General features: G+C 45.0%; 1 protein-coding gene across 4 annotated transcripts in view; it reads right to left on the minus strand.

Moving 5' to 3' along the window:
- Window positions 1–18,531, minus strand: part of TET1 (tet methylcytosine dioxygenase 1) — a 69,827-nt gene extending 51,296 nt beyond the window's left edge. Inside the window, exons 1-3 of one of the 4 annotated variants that reach the window (XM_069019004.1) lie at window positions 18,454–18,531; window positions 7,920–9,971; window positions 1,041–1,091 (exon numbers count right to left, since the gene is read on the minus strand). In XM_069019004.1, the coding sequence (XP_068875105.1) occupies window positions 1,041–1,091; window positions 7,920–9,848 (1,980 nt within the window). In that variant the 5' untranslated portion in view covers window positions 9,849–9,971; window positions 18,454–18,531. Of the gene's footprint in view, window positions 1–1,040; window positions 1,092–1,187; window positions 1,242–6,703; window positions 6,803–7,919; window positions 10,582–18,453 lie in introns of those variants that run through there. The other 3 variants (XM_069019007.1, XM_069019006.1, XM_069019005.1) reach the window with 3 other exon arrangements.
- Window positions 18,532–22,629: the final 4,098 nt, after the last annotated feature.

The raw sequence follows: 22,629 nt of genomic DNA on the forward strand, positions 1-22,629 counted from the left end.
GTTTGTTTTGCCAAAGTTTCTGTAATGTGTAACAGTGACAACAAATCTGCTAAGAAATTGGGATGTTTTCAAGTAAAATTACACTACAGACCAGACAGCATTTATCAAATCCAGTATGTCCAACAACTTCTGAAATTTTAGTATACTGAAACAATACTAAACTGTCTTATTTCATTTAGCTGGTATAATAGTTCAACAAAATAAGTTTAACAACCTACATTTTGTTCCTATTTTCACTAGCTTCATCTTACACATACCATCCATCTTACTTGCCCCCTCCATCCTCCAACATGTTAGTTTGCAACAACAGAATTAATGATTTATTTCTATTCAAAACATTCTAAAGATTAACTGAAAGAAGCAATATCAATATACTACCTGTTACTTAAAAACAAAAAAAGCCCCCCCCCACCCCAAACATTAGCCATGAGTGTAGCAAGTCTGTATTTTGGTATAAAAACTAAGACATTTGCATTTGAAAGACCAATCTTTTGTTATCATGAAAGATAGCCATCTTAAAAGTGTGGAAGGAACGCGTTACCACGTGAAACTGAGGGTTGTTGTGAGTTTACAGAATTTTATGTTTCAGTTGAGGTATTCTAAAGTTCAAAGAAAAAGAGGAAATCAAAACTTCACTAAAGTAAGTATAAAAATTCCACTTTTGTTAACTTGGCTTGCAGTTTAACATTGACTTCTCACAAGAAATTTCAGATGCCATAAAACCTGTATACTAAAAACATTTAACTGTTACGTTTGGAAGTATGGAACTAGGAACAGAAGAAATTAAAGGGAACGTTCAATGCAAGGGAAAGCAAACTTTTGGTCTGCAGGCTTGTGCAGGAAGGTTCAAATATGTCTACAACATGCTGGAGAGAAAGAGGAAAGAAAGGACATGTTCTGTGCTTTTAAAATTAGCTAATCTGCTGAATAGCTGGAAAGCGCCGCTACCCAGCGTTTAACCCTTTGCCTTCCTGGGCTGTATGACAAGAAAATGCTGCTCAAAATGGGAGGGGATAAATATCAAAGCAATCATCGGTTACCTTTAAAACTCTTTGCTTCCTCCTCTGAGGCCTTTTGTTTTCTGTTAGAACCTAAAAAAACATCAAATTGCAGAATATAAGTTGTGGTCACAAAGGCAGGCAGACACCTCCGATTTTTATTATGGAACAGCGATATTTCTGCAATACCCCGAGTGCTTTACACGCGGCACTTCCACGGGCCGGCGGCGGCTCCCGGCGGCCCGTCCGCCGCCCCCGCGGCGCCCCTCACATCGCGGGAGCCCCGCGTTCCCCCTCACGGCGGCGGCGCCCCTGCCCCGCCATCTTTGCTTCCTGCCGCAGCGGCGGCCGCGCGGGCGCGCGCCGCGTGCGGCCCCGCGGGAGCGCGCACCGCCCCGCAGCGCCCCCCCGCGGCCTCGCGCCCGAACAAAGGGGTTCCCGCGCGGCCGCCCGCAAGAGCCGGCACGGACTCGCCGCGCCCGCGGAGCCGGCGCCGCCCCGCGCCCCGAGCACGGCCCAGGCGGAGCGGGCCACCCGCACCGGGCACCGGGCACCGGGGCCGGGGTCTCTCGGCTTGACGAGGGCTGCGATGAGAGTGGGGTCAGGCGAGGACACGGGCTCCGTGCACCCGCACGCGTGCGCAGACCGCCATGCACCGGGCGGCATAGCCCTGACCCTTTCTGTGAGCAGCACCGGGGGATGCATCGTCAGGCACCAGCGGCCATCGTGGGGCTCCGCACCCGCATCGTCCTGGAAAGAGTGGGTATCGCCGCTCACCTGGTGGAGGCCGCAGCCAAAGGGCCTGCCTTCACCTGCTCTCCCAAGCCGAGGGAACACGACGCTGCACCAGCCCGCTCCAAAATCTCAGCCTGGGGCCAGGAGCCCAGCGCCCGCTGGACTCAACAGCCAGTGGCCCCTGCCCTCCCACCGCAGTCCCGGTGAAAGATACTCCTCTGTCTGCATCTATTCCTACAGCACCCGACAGAACAAATCTGCTGCAAACGGACTGCGATGGGAACTGGCCACCGTATAAACATCAAGCGCAATTATTTTCCCACAACTCCACCTGCTTAAAACGTTCATCCGGATGGAAGGAGGACGGAGGGATCACAGCTCTACCAGTTGTCACACCGAGCCCTCATGGATCACACAGACATTCGCTAACTAGGGACAACAAACAAATAACAACGTATCTAACACTGCAGTCACCGAAACAATTCGCAGTTGACATCTAAACCAGAACGTTGGCCACGAATTTATGCACTAAAGATAAAACCAGTAAGAGAAAACCTTTTCATTAGCTACAAACTGCAGTCAGAAACTGTTTTCTTATCTAGTGCTAGACTCTAATTAAATTACTCTCCACTTATTGGTGCAAATCAGTTAAAGCAAAAATGCTCAGACAGGAATACACAAATCATTCCTCAGCATAGCAATTAAGTCAGAGAAAGCTGTTGCCCATTTTTTGTTGTCTGATGCTACCTTGTATCCAAGCTCTTCATTTGTTGCACCAGACTGAGGTATTAAATAAGATTTAAGATAAGGTAAAGTTAAAATACTGATTTATAATTTTTTCCCCAAATACCCCAAGTCTGCAAGGGTCTTTATGCATATTAAAAATGAGAGAGTGGAAATCACATACACTTAGTGACCTGATTCTTCTTCATATTTTTGGCTACTTAAGATGCTTTACAACACAGAGGAAAAAAAGGAACAGTATTTTGTTCGCTTAGAAACCTAAGACTCCATATTCTGATTTAGTCCTCAGATTGGTGTGTGCACTGGACAGCAGTTTCAGGTTTCCTTTTTAGTCACACACTTTCCCCTCGTGTTAGGGGTCCTCAGACACAAGGAAGAAAAGAAACCTCTTCAAATAATTTTCCCATAAAAGCTTTAAGAACCAGCACAGAAAATAAGGAGCAGTGAAGAGGCAACTTGTTACATACAGCCTCTGAAAGTAACTAGAGCACAAACGAATCCATCTCACTGTAATTTAGGTTACATTATAGTCCACACCCAGGATCACAGGGAAATGACAAAGTACACTGAGTTGTTATTATTTTACACTCCTACAGTGTGAGTGTCTGTGTAAAGTAAGAGTGAATGGCACAACTCCAACTCCCTGCCCTGCATTTGTGGAATAGGGTAGGCTGCATGCAGCTTTGCTCATCACCCATGTTACCAAACTCCTCTAGCTCTGTGCTATCCCCTTACAAAACTCTCAAGTATCATATTAACTAGTGTTTTTATGTGCACTCACTTTAAAATTCAACTAGCTTAAATATTTCTGGAGTCAACTGTAAAATAAATACCACAAAGTCTAAATTTCTTGATTATAGCTAGGCCTGGATAGAAAACAAGAATTCCATTTTGCTTTTATTTTTTTGAGATTTTGACACTTGGTTTGTTCCAAAGCAGAGCAAACCTTTCAAAAATTCAAGAGGAGACAGATGGGATGTGGGAGACCAAAGTTCAAGCCCCTGGTCCACATCAGGCAAAAAGCCTTTACCACCAACATGTTCTAGTAATTCTCATTCCCATTTTAAGTTTTAAACAGAAATTTCATTTGAAGCCTTGAGAAAATTCCTCCAAAAATAGTTGCATTAAGACAGATAGTAGCTGTGAAAGGTTCTTGTTAAATCAGCATTTTCCATTCAAGGAATGGCTTACTGGAAAGTTCCCAACCAACTTGAATTGCAGCATCCTTTTTTAATATGTCTGGGTTTTTCGACAGTGTGTTAAAAACCCACAGACAAGCAGGCCCTTATTGTTATTTAATATTTCATGTCACTGAGATTACAGCTATTAAATAAGATGTCTCAAGACACCTTGGGCAACCCAAATGAACTTAAACTCAGTGACCTCATTTTTTTGGTCAGTTTGTTGACTACAGGTCACACTAAATCTAGCTATTTAGTTCTAATAGGAATTAAAGCCCTCCCCAGCAGATGCTTTCAACCCAAGAGGGCTCCCTGCCTAGGTAGGGCCCAAAAATGTAGGCACCTTGCCTTGACAAGCCCTGCAGAAAGCAGCCTTTGGAGATGAGGGCTCCCCACACTGACAGTTCGGCAGCAGCCCTGTAAGTTTACGGCCTTTTGGGCAAGAGGAGCTGCGGGGTCATGAACCCCTCCCTACAAGTTCAGCTCGATAAGCGGAGCCGCTCAGCCTGACACCCTCGTGGGCCAGGGCAACAGCTCCCCCAGGAGAGCGCTGGCGAGCTGGGAGCCAGCCGAGATCCGCACCGCCCTGCCAGAGCCCGGCACAGCCGGCACCAGCAGCAGCTCCGGCCATGGCTGAGAGCACCCCGCAGGCGGTGTTTGCATCAGCACTGAGTGTGCCGCTCCATCTGCAACACCTGCCTGGCCAAAACGGGAATCCTTCTGCCATGGAGAAAAGAAAATAAACCCTGAGCCACCTTCCCTGTCCACATGCTACTTTTGAAGCCTACCAAATCCTCACCCCACACTGCAGCTCATCAAGACAGCCCTGACAGTGTGCAATGAAAATGGCAGCAAATCAGAGCACTTCTTGGAATTAAATCCACTTTTTGGAACGAAATAGCTGCAAAATAGCTCTCAGTAACTGCTATACTATTTCATAAAACAGCAGTCTTTAAAGACAAATGTGGAAACATCACAATCCTGTGTAAGCTTCTCAAACTCTTCACTGTGAAGTATTCCTGCATTATTCATTCTGAGAGGGACAGTAACCCAAGATAAAGCCTTTTTCCTCTTCTTATGAAAACTTGCTTTACATTTTATTTACTGGGCTGCTCTTCCTAAAAATTCAATAGCAAAAAATTGTTTTCCCTTATACATTTTAGGATTCTTCTTTACCAGCTCCTAACCAAACAGGCACAGTGTGAATCCCTCAGGAAGAGGGGCATCACATACAACAATATTGCTACACACAGGGGCTGGGAACTACAGCCTACAAGGCCTTATCCAGACTTTCATGATGTCACATCCCTGCAAAACCCATTACATTCAGGAAGGTACAATATCACTGAAGGTTTATGTGGCTGTTATTTTTAAATGGTTTTTTTCAAGTCTAATGTAGTTCTCAAATCTTTATCTAGATTATGTGTGAATTAATGGAAATAACAGTAACCTAACTAATGCCAGTTCCAAACATGCAACTGATATTCTCCAAGGGCTGAGTGCTTGTGCACATGTGGGCATGAGTGTTGGAATATGCACTTCAGCTTACATTCATGGCTTCTATGAGCCAGGCCTTACTCCCTAAAACTGTAAATCCACATAAGTTCTTAAAGAAAACCAACACTTCTTTCATAAGCAGCATGTGTGGACTGCCAAACCCCACATTGCCTATACAGCCATTTAATGCACAGAGCTCTCACTGACTTCACTGGGACTTTTGCATTTTTTAATTAGAATGGGGAGAGATAATTCCCTTTAAGGCAAAACACCAACATTTAAACTATGCTCCCGAGGAGCAGCAGAGCATGTCTATCCCCCTACACTCTCCTCCCAGTGAATCACCTCCAAAAAATGCTTACATTCCACCAACATGAGAGAAAGAAGCATGACTCTTCTGAACAAGGAACATACTGAAGCCAACCTCTTTTCTTTTAATTATTTATGTTCACTTTCTATACCATGGACAGAGACATACAGTTTTGGGTTTTCCCCAGCTGTTTTATATTTGAAACACATTACTGTCACAGAAGTCCCAGTGCTACCAGCCTGGGAAAACAATGGGATCCCCTGCAATCTTATCTAAAGGATAGCTGCTAAACTGTGTGATAGCATTCCCCATCCCCCAACACCTTCCCCTGTTTCTCAACATCTTTAAAGAGCTCATGTAACATTGTAGAAATACTTTTCTCTCTCATTTTCTCAGAGCACAGTTTCTAGAGATTGAAATGAGGCAAGGCTTCTTTCTAGGAATATCTGAAAAGGCACCAGGTTTCATTCAAATACAGTTTTATAAGAAAATACCTGACATGTTCTTAAATGTCAGGAACAATTCATTTCCTCCATGCAGCACCCTGGAATTTCATACAAAATTTAACGAGAAGTGAAGGAGGCCTCTGGTGCAGCTCTGAATGCATCATACAGAATGTGACCAATCTAATGAAATAAAAGCACACCAAAATAAAAGCTGCCAAAGAAAAGAATAAAAACAAGGAATCTCTCATAAAGAAAGTAAAAGAAGTGCCCAGAGAGGACAAAGGTGAAGGGGCAAAACTAATCTGCAAGGAGAAGGTCAGGCTGAGCAACAAGAAAAGAAGTATGCCTAGCCTGGAAAACAAAGGCTGACAGAAAAGCTGGAGTGCTTCCTTTCACTGACCCTGCCAAAACCCTTTTTAAAACATGGCTTTTAGATCACTTCCTACCTCAACTCCACAAATTCTCTCACATGAGCTTTTCTTCAATCCCACTGCCTAAATATACAAAAGGACACAATGTCACTACTCTTTTGCTGTAAAAAGTCAGGATAAGTCTCTACCACCTTTATTGTTTTAATATCTATCTTAAGTCACATTATAGTTGTCCCTCCCCTCATTTTTTTTAAGAGCATTAAGGAGTAGTTGAGACAGAAAGAGGTTTTTTGAATGAATTCTGAGCCAAACTGTTTAAGCCTACTTCCCTAAGCCTCATATCTTAAAACATACTTCCCCCACAGAGGGGAATATATAATATCCCCTCACTGCTACAGGATTCTTCTTTCTGCTTGCCTACCTTAAAACCAGAACGGACTTCTCTGCCAATCCTGGTATGCACAGGACAGAGCAGTGAAAACAGGAGGTCTCCTGAGATCTCCGCAGCTGACAGGAATTTCTACCTGCTGTAAGAACACACCATTTTAATGAAATTGCTCTTCAGAAAGGTTTTGCAGGTGCATTCTCCCCAGTGTGAACTGCTCCACTTGGAGTACACACTGGTGCAGAGATTTGAACCTCAGTTTCCCACATCCCAAGGCAAATGTCCCAGTGATTTAACTACCAAGACAGCCTTTCCCCCTTTGTGGTTCAGGTACTAGTGGATCATATGAAGAGAACACTCCCAGCAGGACCTGGCAGTGCAGAGTCTAATGCTGCAGCCCAGAGGTCAGGGAATTCAGTTGGGATGTGGGAAATCTATGTTCAACTCCCTACTTACCTGATTTAAAGCCTGATCTTGAACTGAAATCCCTCAGAAGGTCAGTGCTGTTATCACATGGGCATACAGACTGTCTTTTCCCCTCCTCTTTGTTCCAAAAGTTATGACCTGGGTTATGAAAGGCTGATGGATCAGAAAAATGAGTAAGAAACACAGAAAAAGAAAGTATGTCTGGGGAATGTGGTAGAAGACAAAGAGAGAGAGGAAGGAGAAGTGAAATGAGAAAAACAGAAGAACAGACAATTAGAAAGGCAGAAAGATGCGAAAGAGGAAAATGCAGCTACAACCTGGTCCTGAAGTTTATAAATTGATTTCCACCAAATCTGTCATCACAAGAAGATTACTTTAACTGAACCGAAGAGCAAACAACCTGCCTCCCTTTGCTTTTAGCCTTCAGTATTTTAAAATACCAACACTCTCCCTAGTAATTCACAGTCTCCTAAGACTACCCTCAATCTCCCTCCTCCCCACATTTAGTGCTTAAATCTTTCTCATTTCTTCATACACTCCAATTAATCCATTGTTTTGGCCAATATACCAATATCTGGGACACAGAGTTAAAGCCGTATTTACCTTTGATTTTATGGGTTTACAAAACAGGAACAAGACTAACTCCAGCTCACTCTAACCTACACTTCTGTAGACGACAAGAGGAAGTTACTGTACAACCTGTTAGCACCAACAGTAGCCCTGAACTCTCTAAAGCTGTAATGTGGCCAGCATTTCCCTTTGCAGAATTATACGATGCACCTCAAAGCTCAAAAGAGTGACTTAATCTGAAACTTCTTTGTCTTACCTCAAAAGGTAGCATGATTGGTGGTGGTGGCTTTTTCAGTTCTTCACATTTTCTCTTTTTACATATCCGGTGACTAGTTTTGCGCTTCCTGCAACAGCTGCATTCCTCACAATTTGTTTTCCGCAGACAGGGCTCACAGACCCCACAACGCCTTCGTTTCTTTTTCTCCAGCATAGGGAGCAGAGATGAATATGGAACAGGGTAATCACCAGCTGGATTTTTAAGAGAGGATGGCCCTGAGGCCTCAACTGCTTCAGTGCTGTTGCTCACGTTATCCTGAACCAAATTCAAGCTTACTCCAACACTTCCCAGCTGTGATGAATAATCATTATGCTGCAGTCTTGAGTCAGCTGGCAAATCTGCATTTATGGCTTTTTCTGAGGCAAGAGCAGAGATTTCCATGCTTGAAGGCAACTCCGAAAGAAAACTTGCAGAGAATTGTCCAGAGCTTTCAGCAGAGCTTTTATCAACTGTGCTTTTTTCTAAATCTGAAGATAAAGTGGGGACATATCCTGAATTCAAAATTAATGTCTCTGCATCAATACATTTAACAAGCTGTTCGATGTCCTCTACTTCAATATTGTTTAAAGAGGTACTGGAGACTGGTTCACATACTGTAAATATGTTTTTCGTGTCAAATTCTGAATTCTGTCTCATACAACTCAAATCTGAATTTGAATCAAGTTCTTTGTGAATGGGTACAAAATCCACAACCAGTTTCATGGGGTATTCTGCAAGTGAGCTTGCACCTTCAAAATGTAAAAGCAAATTTGATTCAGAGGCAGCTACAGAACTGGAATTTGAACCAATGTCTTTATTCTCAGGTTCCAAATCCCAGCCTGCCTTCAAGCAGGACTCTGCAAGTGACCTTGCATCTTCTAATAAATGTTTTTGGGAGTTAAACTCTGAGGTAACAAGAGGTGCAGAATCCAAGTCTTGTTCTTCCCTAGGTAGCACCATGTCCAGCCCTGCTCCAATGTGGAATTTGGCAAGTGTGACCGACTCTATCAGTACTGCTGAGCTGAGGTCTGAGGTATCAACAGAGCTGGAGTCAGGTTCTGTACTGTTAGGCACCACATTGAAAGGGGTCTCTGCATGCACCTTCAAGTTTGATTCAGAGGCAGAGATAGAGTCGGAAGGAGAAGATGGAAGAACCAGCGCAGCATCTTCAACAAATGCTTCAGCCAAACTACCTGCATCAAGATCACTGGGTATCTGCTCACAGGGCAGGTCTTCATGCTTAGATTTCATCTCTGAAGCTTCTGTACCATCATTAGTTACCTGACTGTTTGGAATGGAGTCACCTGTTTCAGATATTTCTACCTCCTTGTCCTGACTGGCACATGGGATAATAGGCTCTTCACCTGCACTACACAGACAGCCTTCTACAGGCAGAGCAGCTAACTCATTTTGTGCTAAATCTTGTTTCAAAGCTATTTCACCTGTGTCATCATTTTTCTCTTGTACTCCTGCCAGGGCTTCTTGTTCATGTTTTTCCTTTGTTTCTAGCCTTTTTTGTGCTGCAGCTTTCCTGGGTTTTGCAATTGCTGGAGTTTGGGACAATCTTCGGGAGAAGGATCGGTTACGGAGAGACATTGTAAAGCCATTGATGTTGAAAGAATCCTGGTTGTGAAAGAGGATATTGTCAGCTTTCTCCAAACTCACCCAAGATGCTCCAGACAAGGTTCTGGTTACACTGCTCCTGAGAAGTCTACCTGAAGAGCTCATGATTGGTTTCTTTTCTTGCTGTTTTTTCTTAACATCTTTTTCTTGCACTGGCTTTTTACCTTTTCCAGAACTAACAACTTTTGTGGAAGTCTTTGTGGTTTTTTTTCTCACTTGGCTAGATTTCTTTTTGCTCTGGTTAGTTTTCCTTTTGCCTAACTCTTCTTTTTTGGCTGATCTGGAAGGCCTCGCATGGTGAGCCATGTCTGCGGAGCAGGAGGAATGTTAAGAGGAGAGATGGAAAAAAATCATGAGCTCTTGAGAGACCTCTTCAATAGAAAACTGCATACTCCCATTGCTGCTTTCTGTGCTGATACAATGTCAACTCTGAAAAAGATACAAAACAGCATTAATATACTTCTAATTAATAAAAGGTGCACATATATTCAACTGACAGTTTTTAATATTTAAAAATACAGAGGTAGAATCAGAAATAGCAGTATGGGGTGTTATGTTCAACTAGCACGAGCTTTGAAAATATTAGTATACTACAAAATAAAAAGCTTACAAAGAAGCAAACTGAACTCAAATGACCAGGCAACACCACATATTTACTATTTTCTGTCAGTTCTAAAAAGTTAGAGTTTTCTCAATTTTATTAACAGTTCATTAACCAATAAACTTCCTTTGAGTAAGGGGGAGTTCATATTTAGCAGTGTAAGGACATTCAGGGACAGAAGAACAACGCTCAGTTTATTTTGTGTGTGTGTGTACTCAATATATCATCACCAGGGCATCTATCATTCTTTCACCATCCACTGGTAGCCCACCATGGTACAATTCCAGATAAAATGGGAGAAGTAACTAGCTCCCCAAAGAGATCAATCTGTGGTATTACAGGGGAACGGGATCAGGGAAGAATTGGTCTTTCCCAGTGTTATCACCCAGAATACCTTCACAGCACACTGTATTACTCTCCAAGCCTTGATTCCATACTGTCTACCTATATCAGATATTTTATGCAGGGCAGATGTCTCTGCTTCATCACTACGACATAATAAATTTATCTTCAAAAAAACACCATACATCTGTCTCAAGCTTTTGTCCCCAAACACAGCTGCAATGCACAGGTCCCCCAACTCCCCAAACACAACTAAATCATCTCAAAAGATAACACAAATTTCTCATGCTCCAAACCAAGTTCCTCCAAGGTGGGTTGGGTTTTTTTAAAATAAAGCAATTTTCACAAGTACATATTTTTGAGCACATAGTGCTTTTTAAGTACCTGTGGAAGACTTTTAAAGCTTTATTTAGCTGTTTGAATAGATCAGGTGGGTGGACAAGGGCAGTCTCAAAATGGGAACAGGCAGAGCCAGAAGCTCTATAGTCTCCAGCAGGAAGGTACCTTCCCTTCACCATCATTCATTTGAATTCCTTAAGCCCAAATCAAGTCACCTCCAGGCCATCTGCACTGCATTGATGGGAAGAAGCCAAGAAAAGAAAGAACAAGTATGGGGATGATGTCTAAAATCCTGACCTCTAATAGAAGTAAAAGAAAGGGAATCTTGGCTTATAAAGGAAATGGAAAAAAAAAGAAGAATGCTACCAGGTTCCTGACATCACCATCCCCTCCTACGACCTCAATCCCCACCTTGAAGCCAACAGGGTGATCTCATGGAGGCTGCACTTCCTCACAGCCTAGTCTGAGCTCTGCTGAAGGTGGGGAGAGTTTTGCTAATGCAGCCCAAACAGCACTGCCCCAAGAGAAGTTCATTATCCTGCCAAGGGGACGGGCTGGCACAGCCAACTCACACAGCCTCTGTGTGGGGCCACCAGCTTGCTGCTCCCCAAAGCAGCATGCAGGCAGCCAGCCTGTTTCTGGCCAGCTATTTTGTCACAGCCCTGGGCAGGCCACCCAGTGGCCACAGCACCTACCAAGGCTAACAGTAACTCCTCAAACTCTTTCTGAGTAGCTTATTTAAAGCATTTTGAAGCCTGGCTCTTGTTTATTCAGCTGTAGTAAGCCAGCTGACCCTCTGTACTACAACATATAAGCCAAGTATCTTATCTAAACATGACATGATTATTTTGTATCACATCTTCATATTACATATCAGATGAACATGATTACTGAGACAGTGGGTTTTTTCACACACACAAATACCATTTAGAGCCATGTATAAGAAGAGGCAAAACACTTCTCAGGTCACATCAGAAGAGAGTGCCCATCAAACACACAACAAACAAGCTGAATAAATAGCATCCCTCCTCCATCACAGCAACACATCCAACCTGGAGAAACTAAGTAGACACGTGCAGTTGTTTATAGTTGTGGGTGAAGCTTCAAAGGTCACAGAAGAGTCCTGAATAGCTCCCACAGAAGCAGTCTATAAAGGTTGGGTCAGATACTGAAATAGTAAAACAAATACAGTGCTGAAATGAAGGTAATCCAAGTCCTCTCCTCCCTCAACCCTTCTCTGGAGACGCATGGGGGAAGGGGGACATGGCCATTAGGAGTCACTCCATGAATCAAAGAGGGCATCGGCATCACATCAGCAGGTCCATGAAATAGTTGTTGGCAGCCTGCAAAAAGCCTTCCCAGTTTCTTCGGGTTGTGACAGAGACTGGGATCCTCATTCCAAAGAACGGCCTGGAGGGCTGCAAAACCAGCTGGGAGCAAGCAGCAGGCACATCTGTAGCCATTAGCAGAGGAGCTACATAACAGTAGCAGGAGAGGAAATGCGAGCTACTTTCAGAGCCTATAGCCAGGATAGCAAAGAAGAAAGCAAGCCATCAACAAAGGCCAGGCAACATTCAAATGTGTGAATCAGGAGGGAGACTGAAGAGATAAAGTCTTTTCTCTTTATATCAGCCCTAAAACAGAAGAATGACCAGACAATACAGGAGGGCTGGAGTGGAAACAGTGACTGGATTTTTGAAAATTTCACTGAATGTGAATAATGCTTTGCTCATATTGCTTCTCTACACAAGCAGTTGTTATTGTGGAAGTTCAGGAAGCATGACCATCAAAATTACCAATCAGAAGCCTAATTTATAACAATTTGGTAAATTTTTAAAATCATTACTACAATTACATGATAATGTGTCTTTACCTGCATTGGGATAGGACGGGGGGGATGGCTTCAAGGTGAAGAAGGGCAAGTTTACATTAGATATGAGGAAGAAATTCTTCCCTGTGAGGGTGGTAAAGCCCTGGCACAGGTTGCCCAGAGAAGCTGTGGCTGCCCCATCCCTGGAAGTGTCCAAGCCCAGGTTGGATGGGACTTGGAACAACCTAGTCTAGTGGAAGGTGTCCCTGCCCATGGCAAGGAGTTGGAATGAGGCAATATGTAAGGTCCCTTCCCACTCAAACCATTCTGTGATTGCACAATTTGAAAATTGCAAAAGAGTTGCTTCAGGACTGAAGAGGTAAGATCATCCTGGGGTTCTTTGGCTGGTTGGTTTTGTTGTTTTTTGGGTTTTTTTATCTTTTAATACAGAGAAACACACCTGTCTAGGAAGAATGTAGAAAACTATCAATGCCAAAGCACTACTTGTCTTCAGGGCCAAAATCAGAGAGGCTATTAACAGTGGTTCAAGACTTCATTTTTTCTTGCTAGAAGAAGAATGCTGATATTTGTAGGAAACTGCCTGGCTTTAAATGCTGCATTATAAAAGACGGCAAAGGCTTTGTCTGACTCAGAGATGACAATACAGGGTCACAAGAACAGCAACACTTTTATCCATTTTGTTTCAATTTTGTTACTGGAATGACTAGGTTTTTCAGAAGAGATCTAAATAGACCCCAAAATGAAATTTTTGGGGGCTAAGGGGTTAATGCTTGACTTTAGTTATATTTGTCTGGAACTTTGAGTACCTGACCTGCAAGGTGATTGTATGCTCTTGGGAAAAATGGTTGTCAGCAAGAGATATCTGCTTCCCTTTAAGAAAAGCCCCTAGTCTTGAATACTAGTCTGCCAGAACCACCTTAACTGCTAGCTAAAACTGTCTGACATTTTAAGTAACATGTCCTAGAAGCCATGCTGCTCTTTCTTTGTTTCCTCTTCCATAATTAGGACCAGAATACTAGGTAGCTGCAAGGTTGGTATTCAAGTTTTGTTTTCCATAACACTAGGAAATATTTTACCTGTTCCATTTAAAGCACTGGAAAGGACGCTTGATAGCTGCAAAAGTTGCAAATCATCTCATGCCACTTCTTAAGGACAACAAATGGCTTTATCACATTGGTCATATTTCACAGCAAGTAATCAATTATATTTCCAAAACACCTATAGGACTCAACAGGATTATAAAACATAAACCTCATGGGGCAATATACTAACTGGTCACTTTTCTATCATCCTGGAGAGAAACTTACTTCAATGCTTTCTTCTGAAAGCCAAACCAGGTGAGATCTGCCATGCCTTCACTCACAGGGGAGCACAGGCATCTCTAGGATGTAAAAGGGGCAATAGGTGATAGGAGAGTTTGCAGGGAACTGCCCTGAATAACGCCAGTGCATCTTGGAGCTGTCTGTTACTTGAACCAACTTATCTCTTGCTTAAGTTTTTCTCATTCATAGTAATAAATCTGGAACAATTCCACTGACTGTTACAATCCACACAAATACTGCTAAAAAAGCTAATCAAAGGCAAAATCTTTTAGTCCTGTCTTGGTCAAAATTCCAAGCAATTATAATGAGAATTCTGTCTAAAAAGTAATTAAGAAATTTAACCCCATACTGTCAGAATGCTTCCAGAAAAAACAAAACAAAAACCCCAAACAAGCAAACAATGACCCCAAACAAACCCACCCACAATGTTTCAGTTTAAACAAATGGGTAAAAAAAAAAGATAAAGCAAGTGTTCATTCTAGAGACAGTGTCAATCAAGATTCTGTTACATAACTTGATTCTTGTTGGAAGATGGCAGGGGAAAAAGAAAGATATTAGAAGATGTGCCCTCATAAAAAACGGCAGCAGCTATTTTATGGCATTATGAAAGATGGTGAGTGACCCCTGAACAACTAGAGGAGTACAGGGAAAAAAAATGACACAGCTAGCAGTCACTAGTTTCACTACAGTCAGATGTACTTAAATACATTTTGTTTCAGTGTTTAGGTATCTTTTAAAAAGTCCCTCGAGATTTGCCCTTGGGGGAAATAGACCTGGAAGCTTTCATAAAAGCCACTTAATAATATGCAGGTCCCAAGCAGTAAGGGCCGCAATGTGACTAAGTTTTCACACAAGCTCAGATGCACGATTTAGAATTGAAGAACACCTCATCTTCTGGCAGCAAATGCTCTAGAGGAAGATGCAAGAGACACCAGAGAAGACAGACATCAAAAAAATCCGACCTTCAGGTGCAAAAGCATGTCATATCATCTGCATATTCTTCCCAGCTGCACCAAAGCCAACCTGCTTTCCAATTTGGCCTAGTTCCCTGCTCTACTCATTGCTCTGCAGAACACTTTGTATATGAAAAGAAGGGAAATGGGTTAGGAGGAGGGAATCAGCTTTAATTTTCCCTTTCCCCCTACTTTAATCCTTGAATACACATTTGGCTTTGGTTAAGAAATAAAACTGAAACTTCTCATCTGCCATCTCAGTACCATGAGTTATTTCATACACAGCCTTGTACAGAGGCCTCCCCACTCCATTTTCCACCATATAGGTTTTCTGCTTTGCGTTACAGGACTATGACACTCTTGAGGCAACCAGCCATATTTCATCCACATACATCAAATTTTGATTTAAGCCAACACTTTCCAGCAGCACATGAATGTGGGACAGGCATTGCAGGATGACACCTCAGTTTCTCACAGACAAAGGCACAATCCTTTACTCACTCATCAGCAACACAGGATGATGCTGAGCAGACCAAGCACCAAGGCCTTCATCCTAAATTTTTGTCCTTGCTGGCCCCAGAAGGCCACCTCTGCGTTTGGAGGAGAAGGAAGGGCTTCCGCCTCACTGCATCAGGAGCTGGAGGCTGCTGTGAAATAGGCACACTCCATGAATTCAGCAAATGTCCATGGTTAGCATTTTGCAGTATCATGATTTCATGCACCTTGGAGCCTGCACAGTGACTCACACAGATAAAAAAAAATACCACAAAAAAACCTCCTCCCAGTTTAGGGAAAGCTCTATTAGAACGATTAGGAAAAAATAGAACTGGGGCAAGGAACCACACACGCCTAAACCACAAATCAGATCAAGCCTCAGACGAACAACTTGAGCCAAAAATCTATTGTGAAGACTGACACCACAATGTGCAAGTATCCTCCCTTCAGCCAGGCAGGAGCACGGGCTTACTTTAACCTGTGTGCAGTGCAGCCAAACACAGACATCCACAGGGGGAAAGCTAAAAAGTAAAAAGATAAGAAGTAATTTCTAAAGGCTCACCAAAGAAAAACCCCATCCACCAGAACACTCCAGATACATTTGAACTCAAAAAAAAAAAGCAAGCAAAGCAAACAGAACACCCTTGCTAATCATATGCCTCCCTAATTCTGCATTGATGCTGTTCAAAGCACTGCATTTCTTTTTGATAATATGACTCCATTCTTCAGGGGGGTTGCCTTTTCTTAAAAACAACAACAAAAAAAACCACAAAAAAAAGCCCCACCACCATTAACTGAATCACCTTATCTCAAACTCAGCTAAAAGAAGGGGGAGGTGGAGGCAAGAACCTTCAGGCAAAGATTAAGCCTGGAAAATTTCAGCCTGAAAGGTGTTTTGAAATTTTAAGTATCTGAAAACAGAAAGCAGGATGGAAGTGCTTAGGCCAGCTTTAACAACCACGGGTACTACGCCAGTCATAACAGAACAGTATCAGTGAAGATTCTGAATGACTACACAGTGAAGAATTAGGTCCTACAGAAACTATATCAAAGTTCCTTGGTACATCTCACCTTGAATTCTTCCCCAGTTACCTGCTTTGCACAACCTAGCCTGCCCTTGTCTCCTCCAAGCACAACAAACTCCTCTTATCTTGAGGGACTGACCCTCATCCCAAGAGCAACCACCACCATCCCTTGTGCTGCTGGAGCAACTGCCTCTGAAAAGCATAAACCAGCTTTCACCTCCTTTACAGTTAGAGTCGACCAGGCTACCTGCCCAGACCAAGATTAAATACTAAGTTTTCCCAATTCAATCTGTATTCCTAAATCGTCTTGACTTACATAATGAAAACAGGGTAATTATACCACAGAATAGCTTTCTGCCTCTCCACAAGAGTACCTCAAAAAGCACTGACCACAGCTGGGGCAAACGATTATTAGTTGGAAGATTACTATTATTATTATTTTCACAGGTTTTTCCATTGTCTTGAAAATTTAAAGAGACACCTCTGCCTTAGAAATCCACTTGGTCATGTTTAAATATCTAATGCTGTGATTTTTGCCCGTTTTGTCATTACTGTACTATAATTTCTAGAATAAGAGTTCTTTAGCCAGATCCATGCTGGTGCAGCCACCCTGGCCAGCTTGTTTACAGGAGTCGACTCCCACCGCCTCACTCCAGGGTCTACACTGACATTGGTACGCTCACGCCCTGCTCCAGATGCCCGTTGCACATTCCCCTCTCCTCCTTAAAGGAGTAGCAATCTCACCACGCTGGGTAGCTGCTACGTAGGCCGAGATACAAGTGACACGGACTACGTTGCCCTTTAAATATCTTTTGGGTGCAGCAGGATAGGCTGGCTGAGTGTAGGACAGGCTGGGCACACAACTGGCGCGTCTCCTTTGACTACTGCTGCGCCTGGTCCACTGCTCTCTCCTCGGGCGCCAGCAGCCATACCTCTGTAAGGTTAGCTGGTCCTGCCTCCCAGCAGGCCGCCTCGTCCTTTCTCCTTACCCGTTCGGCGAACCACATCCTTCTCCCTTGGTTCTGTCACGAGCACGGCAGGGAGCATTCCCGCCAGCACCAAGCTTCCAGTGGCCACAAGACCACCACCTCTTCTCCCCCAGCTCCAAGAACAGCTGGACAAGCACTCAGCGCCCAGGAGCACCCCGGGGGCTACAGCCCTGCAGGGCTCTGGTTCCTTCAGTGCAGGCAGGCGGACCCCAAGGGGGGAAGGGAAGGGGCAGGAGGGCCCTCCTGGGAGGGAGGAAGCGGCTCCTCGTGGCCCAGCCCCGCCGCTGCTCCCCCAACCCCGGGAGCCTTCCCCGGGGCTGCAGACAATGGGGCCGACCCCGGAGGCGGCGCTGAGGACCCGCAGCGCCCATCCGGACGCGCCCGGCTTCTCCCGCCGCAAAGGCGGGGAGCCTACCCCCGGGCATGCTCCCCCCAGCCCCGCACACCAGTGACACCTCCACAGGGCGATGCTGCACGGCCCTCGCTCGCCAGTTTTATGGGGGAGCGGGGGGAGGGGGGGGGCTGCGGGGTTTTTCCGGCTGGCCAGGGGCCCCCTACGGCCCTGCAGGGTCCCTTTTAATTGTTCCCTCTTGTCCATGCAGGCTGCAGGCAGTTTCTCTTGCCTGGCGGGATTTTCCAGGCAGGCTCTGGCTGCTGCAGCTCAAACACGCTCCAGCACAGCCAGGGATACCGGACTTTTTCGCCTTTTCGGCCAACAAACTGCGTTTTGCATTTGAATAACCCCCAGCCTGCCTTCCCCCCCCGCCTCGGAACGGCCCGAGCCGCGGGGCTCCGAGCCTGGCCGTGGTGGTGCCTCTGCCTCCCCCTCCCCAGTCCACCCTAGCTCAACTTTGCAACTAGCCAAGGGAATAAGCGAGAAGGGAAGGAGTGGAAAAACAGGGATTTAAAAAATAAAAAAAAAAAAAAAAGGTGGTGGTCCGAGTGAAGAGGTCCGCGCCGTTCCCCCCTCCCCCCCCGCCCGCAGCAGCCCCGGGACCCGTCCCGCACACGTACCAGGGCTGCGGCGCGGCCAGCCCGCAGCTCACAGGAAGGAGCGATGCTGGCATGGTTCGGAGCGGGGCGAGGCGCGGGTCACGGCCCGGGCCCCTGCGGGCGGGCGGCTCCCATGGCGCGACGAGCCCAGGCGCGGAGAGGAGCCCCGGGCCGCGAAACGTGCTCCGTGCTCGCGGCGGCGGCGTCGCCCCTGGCCGGACCCTCCGGGAGGGAGCGGGGAGGGGGCGGCTCGGCGGGGCGCTCGCCGCACCGAGCCCTCCCGGCAGGCGGCAAAACGCGCCCTGGATCCCCGAAGCCGGAGCGGGATTCGCCGCCCCCCACACCCCCGCGCCCCGGGGTGACCCGGCACGGCCCCGGGAACAGGGAGAGCGGTGGCAGCGCCCCCACGGCTGCCCACAAGGGCCGCCATCGGCGTGCCAGGCTGGTAACGCCGGGGGGTATTTAACAACAACAACAAAATAAATTAAATGACGGTAATAAGAGAAAAGGCAAATTATCCCGTTACTTGCAGAGGCTGTGCTTTGACACCGCATACCTCCCGGTCAGCTACGGTGGTGGCACTCTATAAAATAATCCCTTTTATTTTTAGCCTGAAGGAGGGAAAGCCTGGTCAGCCGTGACGGGCGAGGGGCTCACTGAGGGTCAACCTCCCTTCCCCTCACATGTGTCATCCAGGAGGACTCTCGAACACCAGCGTCCATCAAGCCCCGGCCATCCCACGCGTGGACCAAATACCCCCAGAAGCATGGGGAAGATGCTGGCTGAGAAGGAAGATCTGCTGAGCCATCCTCTCCCATCCTCCCTGCAAGGATGTTAACTATAATGAGCCTTGCTCTTTCCCCCTCCCCCCACCTCATCCATTAAGAGCCACTGATGATACTGCTGCTCCTTCCCAGAGGGAAAGGGGTGAGTAAAATGTTATAGTAAGAGTCAGTCCACTGACTGACTTCTTCCACCACTCATTATCACCACAGCCTTTTGTGAAAAGCAGGCCACCAAATTTAACATCTCTTCAGACTGAAAAACAGATGTGGAAATGGGATGTGTGAAACAATATACCCAAGCAGTACTTTTTTAGAAAGGTTTCATTATTATTATGTCTAGCTGTTATAGAGCACTTCAACTGTGAACTAACCCAGTCAAATATGAGCCTGCAGAGAGGCTTTTCTGCTGCACACAAGGGAGCAGTACTGTCCACATCCATCCATTCCTAGAGATACTTTAAATGCCAACATTTTGCTGGTTTAAGTGACGTGATAAAGGAGAAGCAGTGGCACAGATCTGCACAACTCCTTGTCACTGCTGCTTTTCAGTGACAGTGGGTAGGTAGCCTATCACCAGTTTGTACCTCCATCCTCTTCCAACCTACCCTACATGTCCTTGCAGTGAAAGAGGAATACAGTCTGGGAATCCAAGCCAAGCTCACAGACACTTCAGATGAAACAAAGTGAAACCTACACCACAGACACCTGAATTTTGAACAGTTGCCCTCAGTGGCAGGGAATTTCAGCAGTGCACAAGTTCTCTTTGCTAGGTGTAACCATACCATCTCCTCCTAAGGGCTGGATACCAAGACTTTTGTCATTCCAAAGACTCATTCTGCTAAAAGATAAGGTAACACAAGCTATTTTTATAAGATAAAATAATAGGTGGTCTGAGAGGTAAAATAACTATTGCTCCCAAACTGCTGTATGCAGAAGTTGAAGGAACTAGATCTTGATGATAAAACCCCACATAATCAGAATATGTTTCTTGGGAAAATGGCAATAAGTTGGAAGTTGTGGGCTTGAATAAAATGCAGAGCAAGAAATTAGTAACTTAGGGGGAAGCTACAAGCAATGAGGGCTAAGGTTTATTTAGAATAAGCAGGTTAGTAGGAGCACCCAAGCATCAACACACACAATCACAGCGGCATTAAAAACAATGCCAAGGGCTAGGAAACAAACAAGAACTAACAATTGTTCATTTTCTCACCCACAGACTTATGTGCTCATGGTCTGAGGTCCTTTGGCCTGGAAAGTAAATAGCACCAGGTCACAATCTTTTCTAGCAACAGTAAGATACTCAGCCTACCAAGACAAGCTGCACATAAATGTTTGGAAAAAGATCTCACAGTAATGACTGTCTGGGCAACAAAATGGTAGATGAAATCCTTTCACTAAAATGCAAAGTGAGGCACATGGAGGGAAATATGGAAATCACAACCTCTAACTTCACTCCTACCATTCAAAATAGAGATCCTGACACTGTGACAGGTGCACCAGTGAAGCTGTTCTGTGTGCTCAAGTGCAGTGTTGGGCATTATTACAAAAGAAGGGGAGAACTGAACAGGAAACACCCCTACAACATCATTATTTAGCCCAGATCTCTTGTCCACTTACACCTCAAATATAACATGCAGACTGGTTTGCTTAAAAGGTGTAAAGGGAAGCTCAAAAGACACAAAACAGCAAGTGTACGCAAAAGTGCACGGAGCAGCTAAATGTACCAATATTTCCATCCTAGAAAGGCAGCAATCTGGATGAAAACCCAACCAATATACTGTACAAACAAAACCAGCAAGGAAAGTAATATGAGAGAGATACTCATTCACTCAATGAGTGTTTAGAGAAACAGTAACTGTTTCTGTAAAGTAGAGGATATCAAGGCAATATATCAAACATTTAATCAGAACACAGACAGCAATTTCATACAACATGTTGTCAAACCACAGAACTCATTGGTACAGCATGCTGAAGAGGCAAAACATTTTAGAGGTTTTTTTTAAAAGCAAAATTAATGGAAGAAAGTTTAATCAAAACCACACAACACAGAAGTACTATTTTAGCTATACATCACTTGAAGCTGGAAGTGTCTACTAAGTGCCCTGTATGCTACCCAAGCCTCCTTCCCCGTGTACATGTCACTAGCTATTTTTCTGAGTAAGGTTTTAAGCTGGTGGACCTTTGATCTGACACAGTGCTCCTATCCCTATGCTATTCTTCAGCATAAAACACACAACACCTATGTACAGAAAGAATAAAACTGAGCAAAGTTGTACAAAGAAATAAAGTGCACAAGCCTGTAAGTAGCTCTGCATTGCAGGCAGCTCTGGCAAAATTTGAGTCTGAGGTGAACATGAGGGAGCTGAGGGGCAGCTGCTCCCTGAGAGACAGAGAGCCCCACACAACAGCCAGCAGGACAAGGACCTCACCAGCCAGCACCCAGACCCACTGTACACACATAGGGTAAACAGAACAGGCCCAGTGGCACCATCTGCATTCAGGCATAAGGCCAGGTAATAAAACAGCTTCCAGGAGATGAGGTAGGTCTGAAGTTAAACTAAGAACTCAATCTGTAGGTCACAAGCAGGTCTGGGGACCCACAGCATAAGGACAAATACACACAACCTAAGTGAATGCTGAACAGAGTCCATGCAGCCTAAAAAAGGCCAAACCTAAACCAAAGCTCTAAATAAACAGGACCCATAGTTAAGCCAGGGTTGAGCTTAAATAGAGCTCCTGGGCCCGTGGGCAAAAGATGTGGGTGGAGACTTCAGATGCAGCTGGTCAGGTCCATTATTAGTGCCCTCAGTGCCTTGACCCTGGAAACAGAATTACTGAGGTATGCTGTCCCCAAATTAGTCCTGCAGAGTCATCTGGATCAGACCTGTGCAACAGGCACAGCATCAGTCCAAGCTAAGAAAGGTTAGATTGATGCTGAGCTTTAGCCCTTCACAAACCAAAAGCTCTGAGAATTACACAACAAAGACACCTAAACTGCTTTTTGAGGGACAGATTTGATCTAACCACGCCTATCTTAGGCGCCCTGTTTCCCTCGTAGTGGAAAGATGATACTGAACATTAGAGCTGTCTGCTGGTGTGATTACAAAACATGGATTACAGCTTCTACTTTCTACCAAAGCCTCCCTCACGTTTATTAGCTCGGACTCCAGTGTAACAAAGTGACCAGCCTGCTCACAGCCCAGATGTGACTTAGGAACCTGCGTGCCACACTGGTGTGGGGTGCTGTGCCTGTGAACTCAGCTGAGCACAGGCCAAACACTCTCAATGCCTTTGGATTTGTACTACAGATGATCAGATAAAGCACCCACAGCATTGTTAGTTGGCGCTATCTGAAAGAGAAAAGTCTTGAACAACATGAGTTTAATGCAGAAACTCTTGAATTCTGTTTGTG

This window comes from Aphelocoma coerulescens, chromosome 6, assembly GCF_041296385.1.
Source record: "Aphelocoma coerulescens isolate FSJ_1873_10779 chromosome 6, UR_Acoe_1.0, whole genome shotgun sequence".
Classification (NCBI taxonomy): Eukaryota; Metazoa; Chordata; class Aves; order Passeriformes; family Corvidae; genus Aphelocoma; species Aphelocoma coerulescens.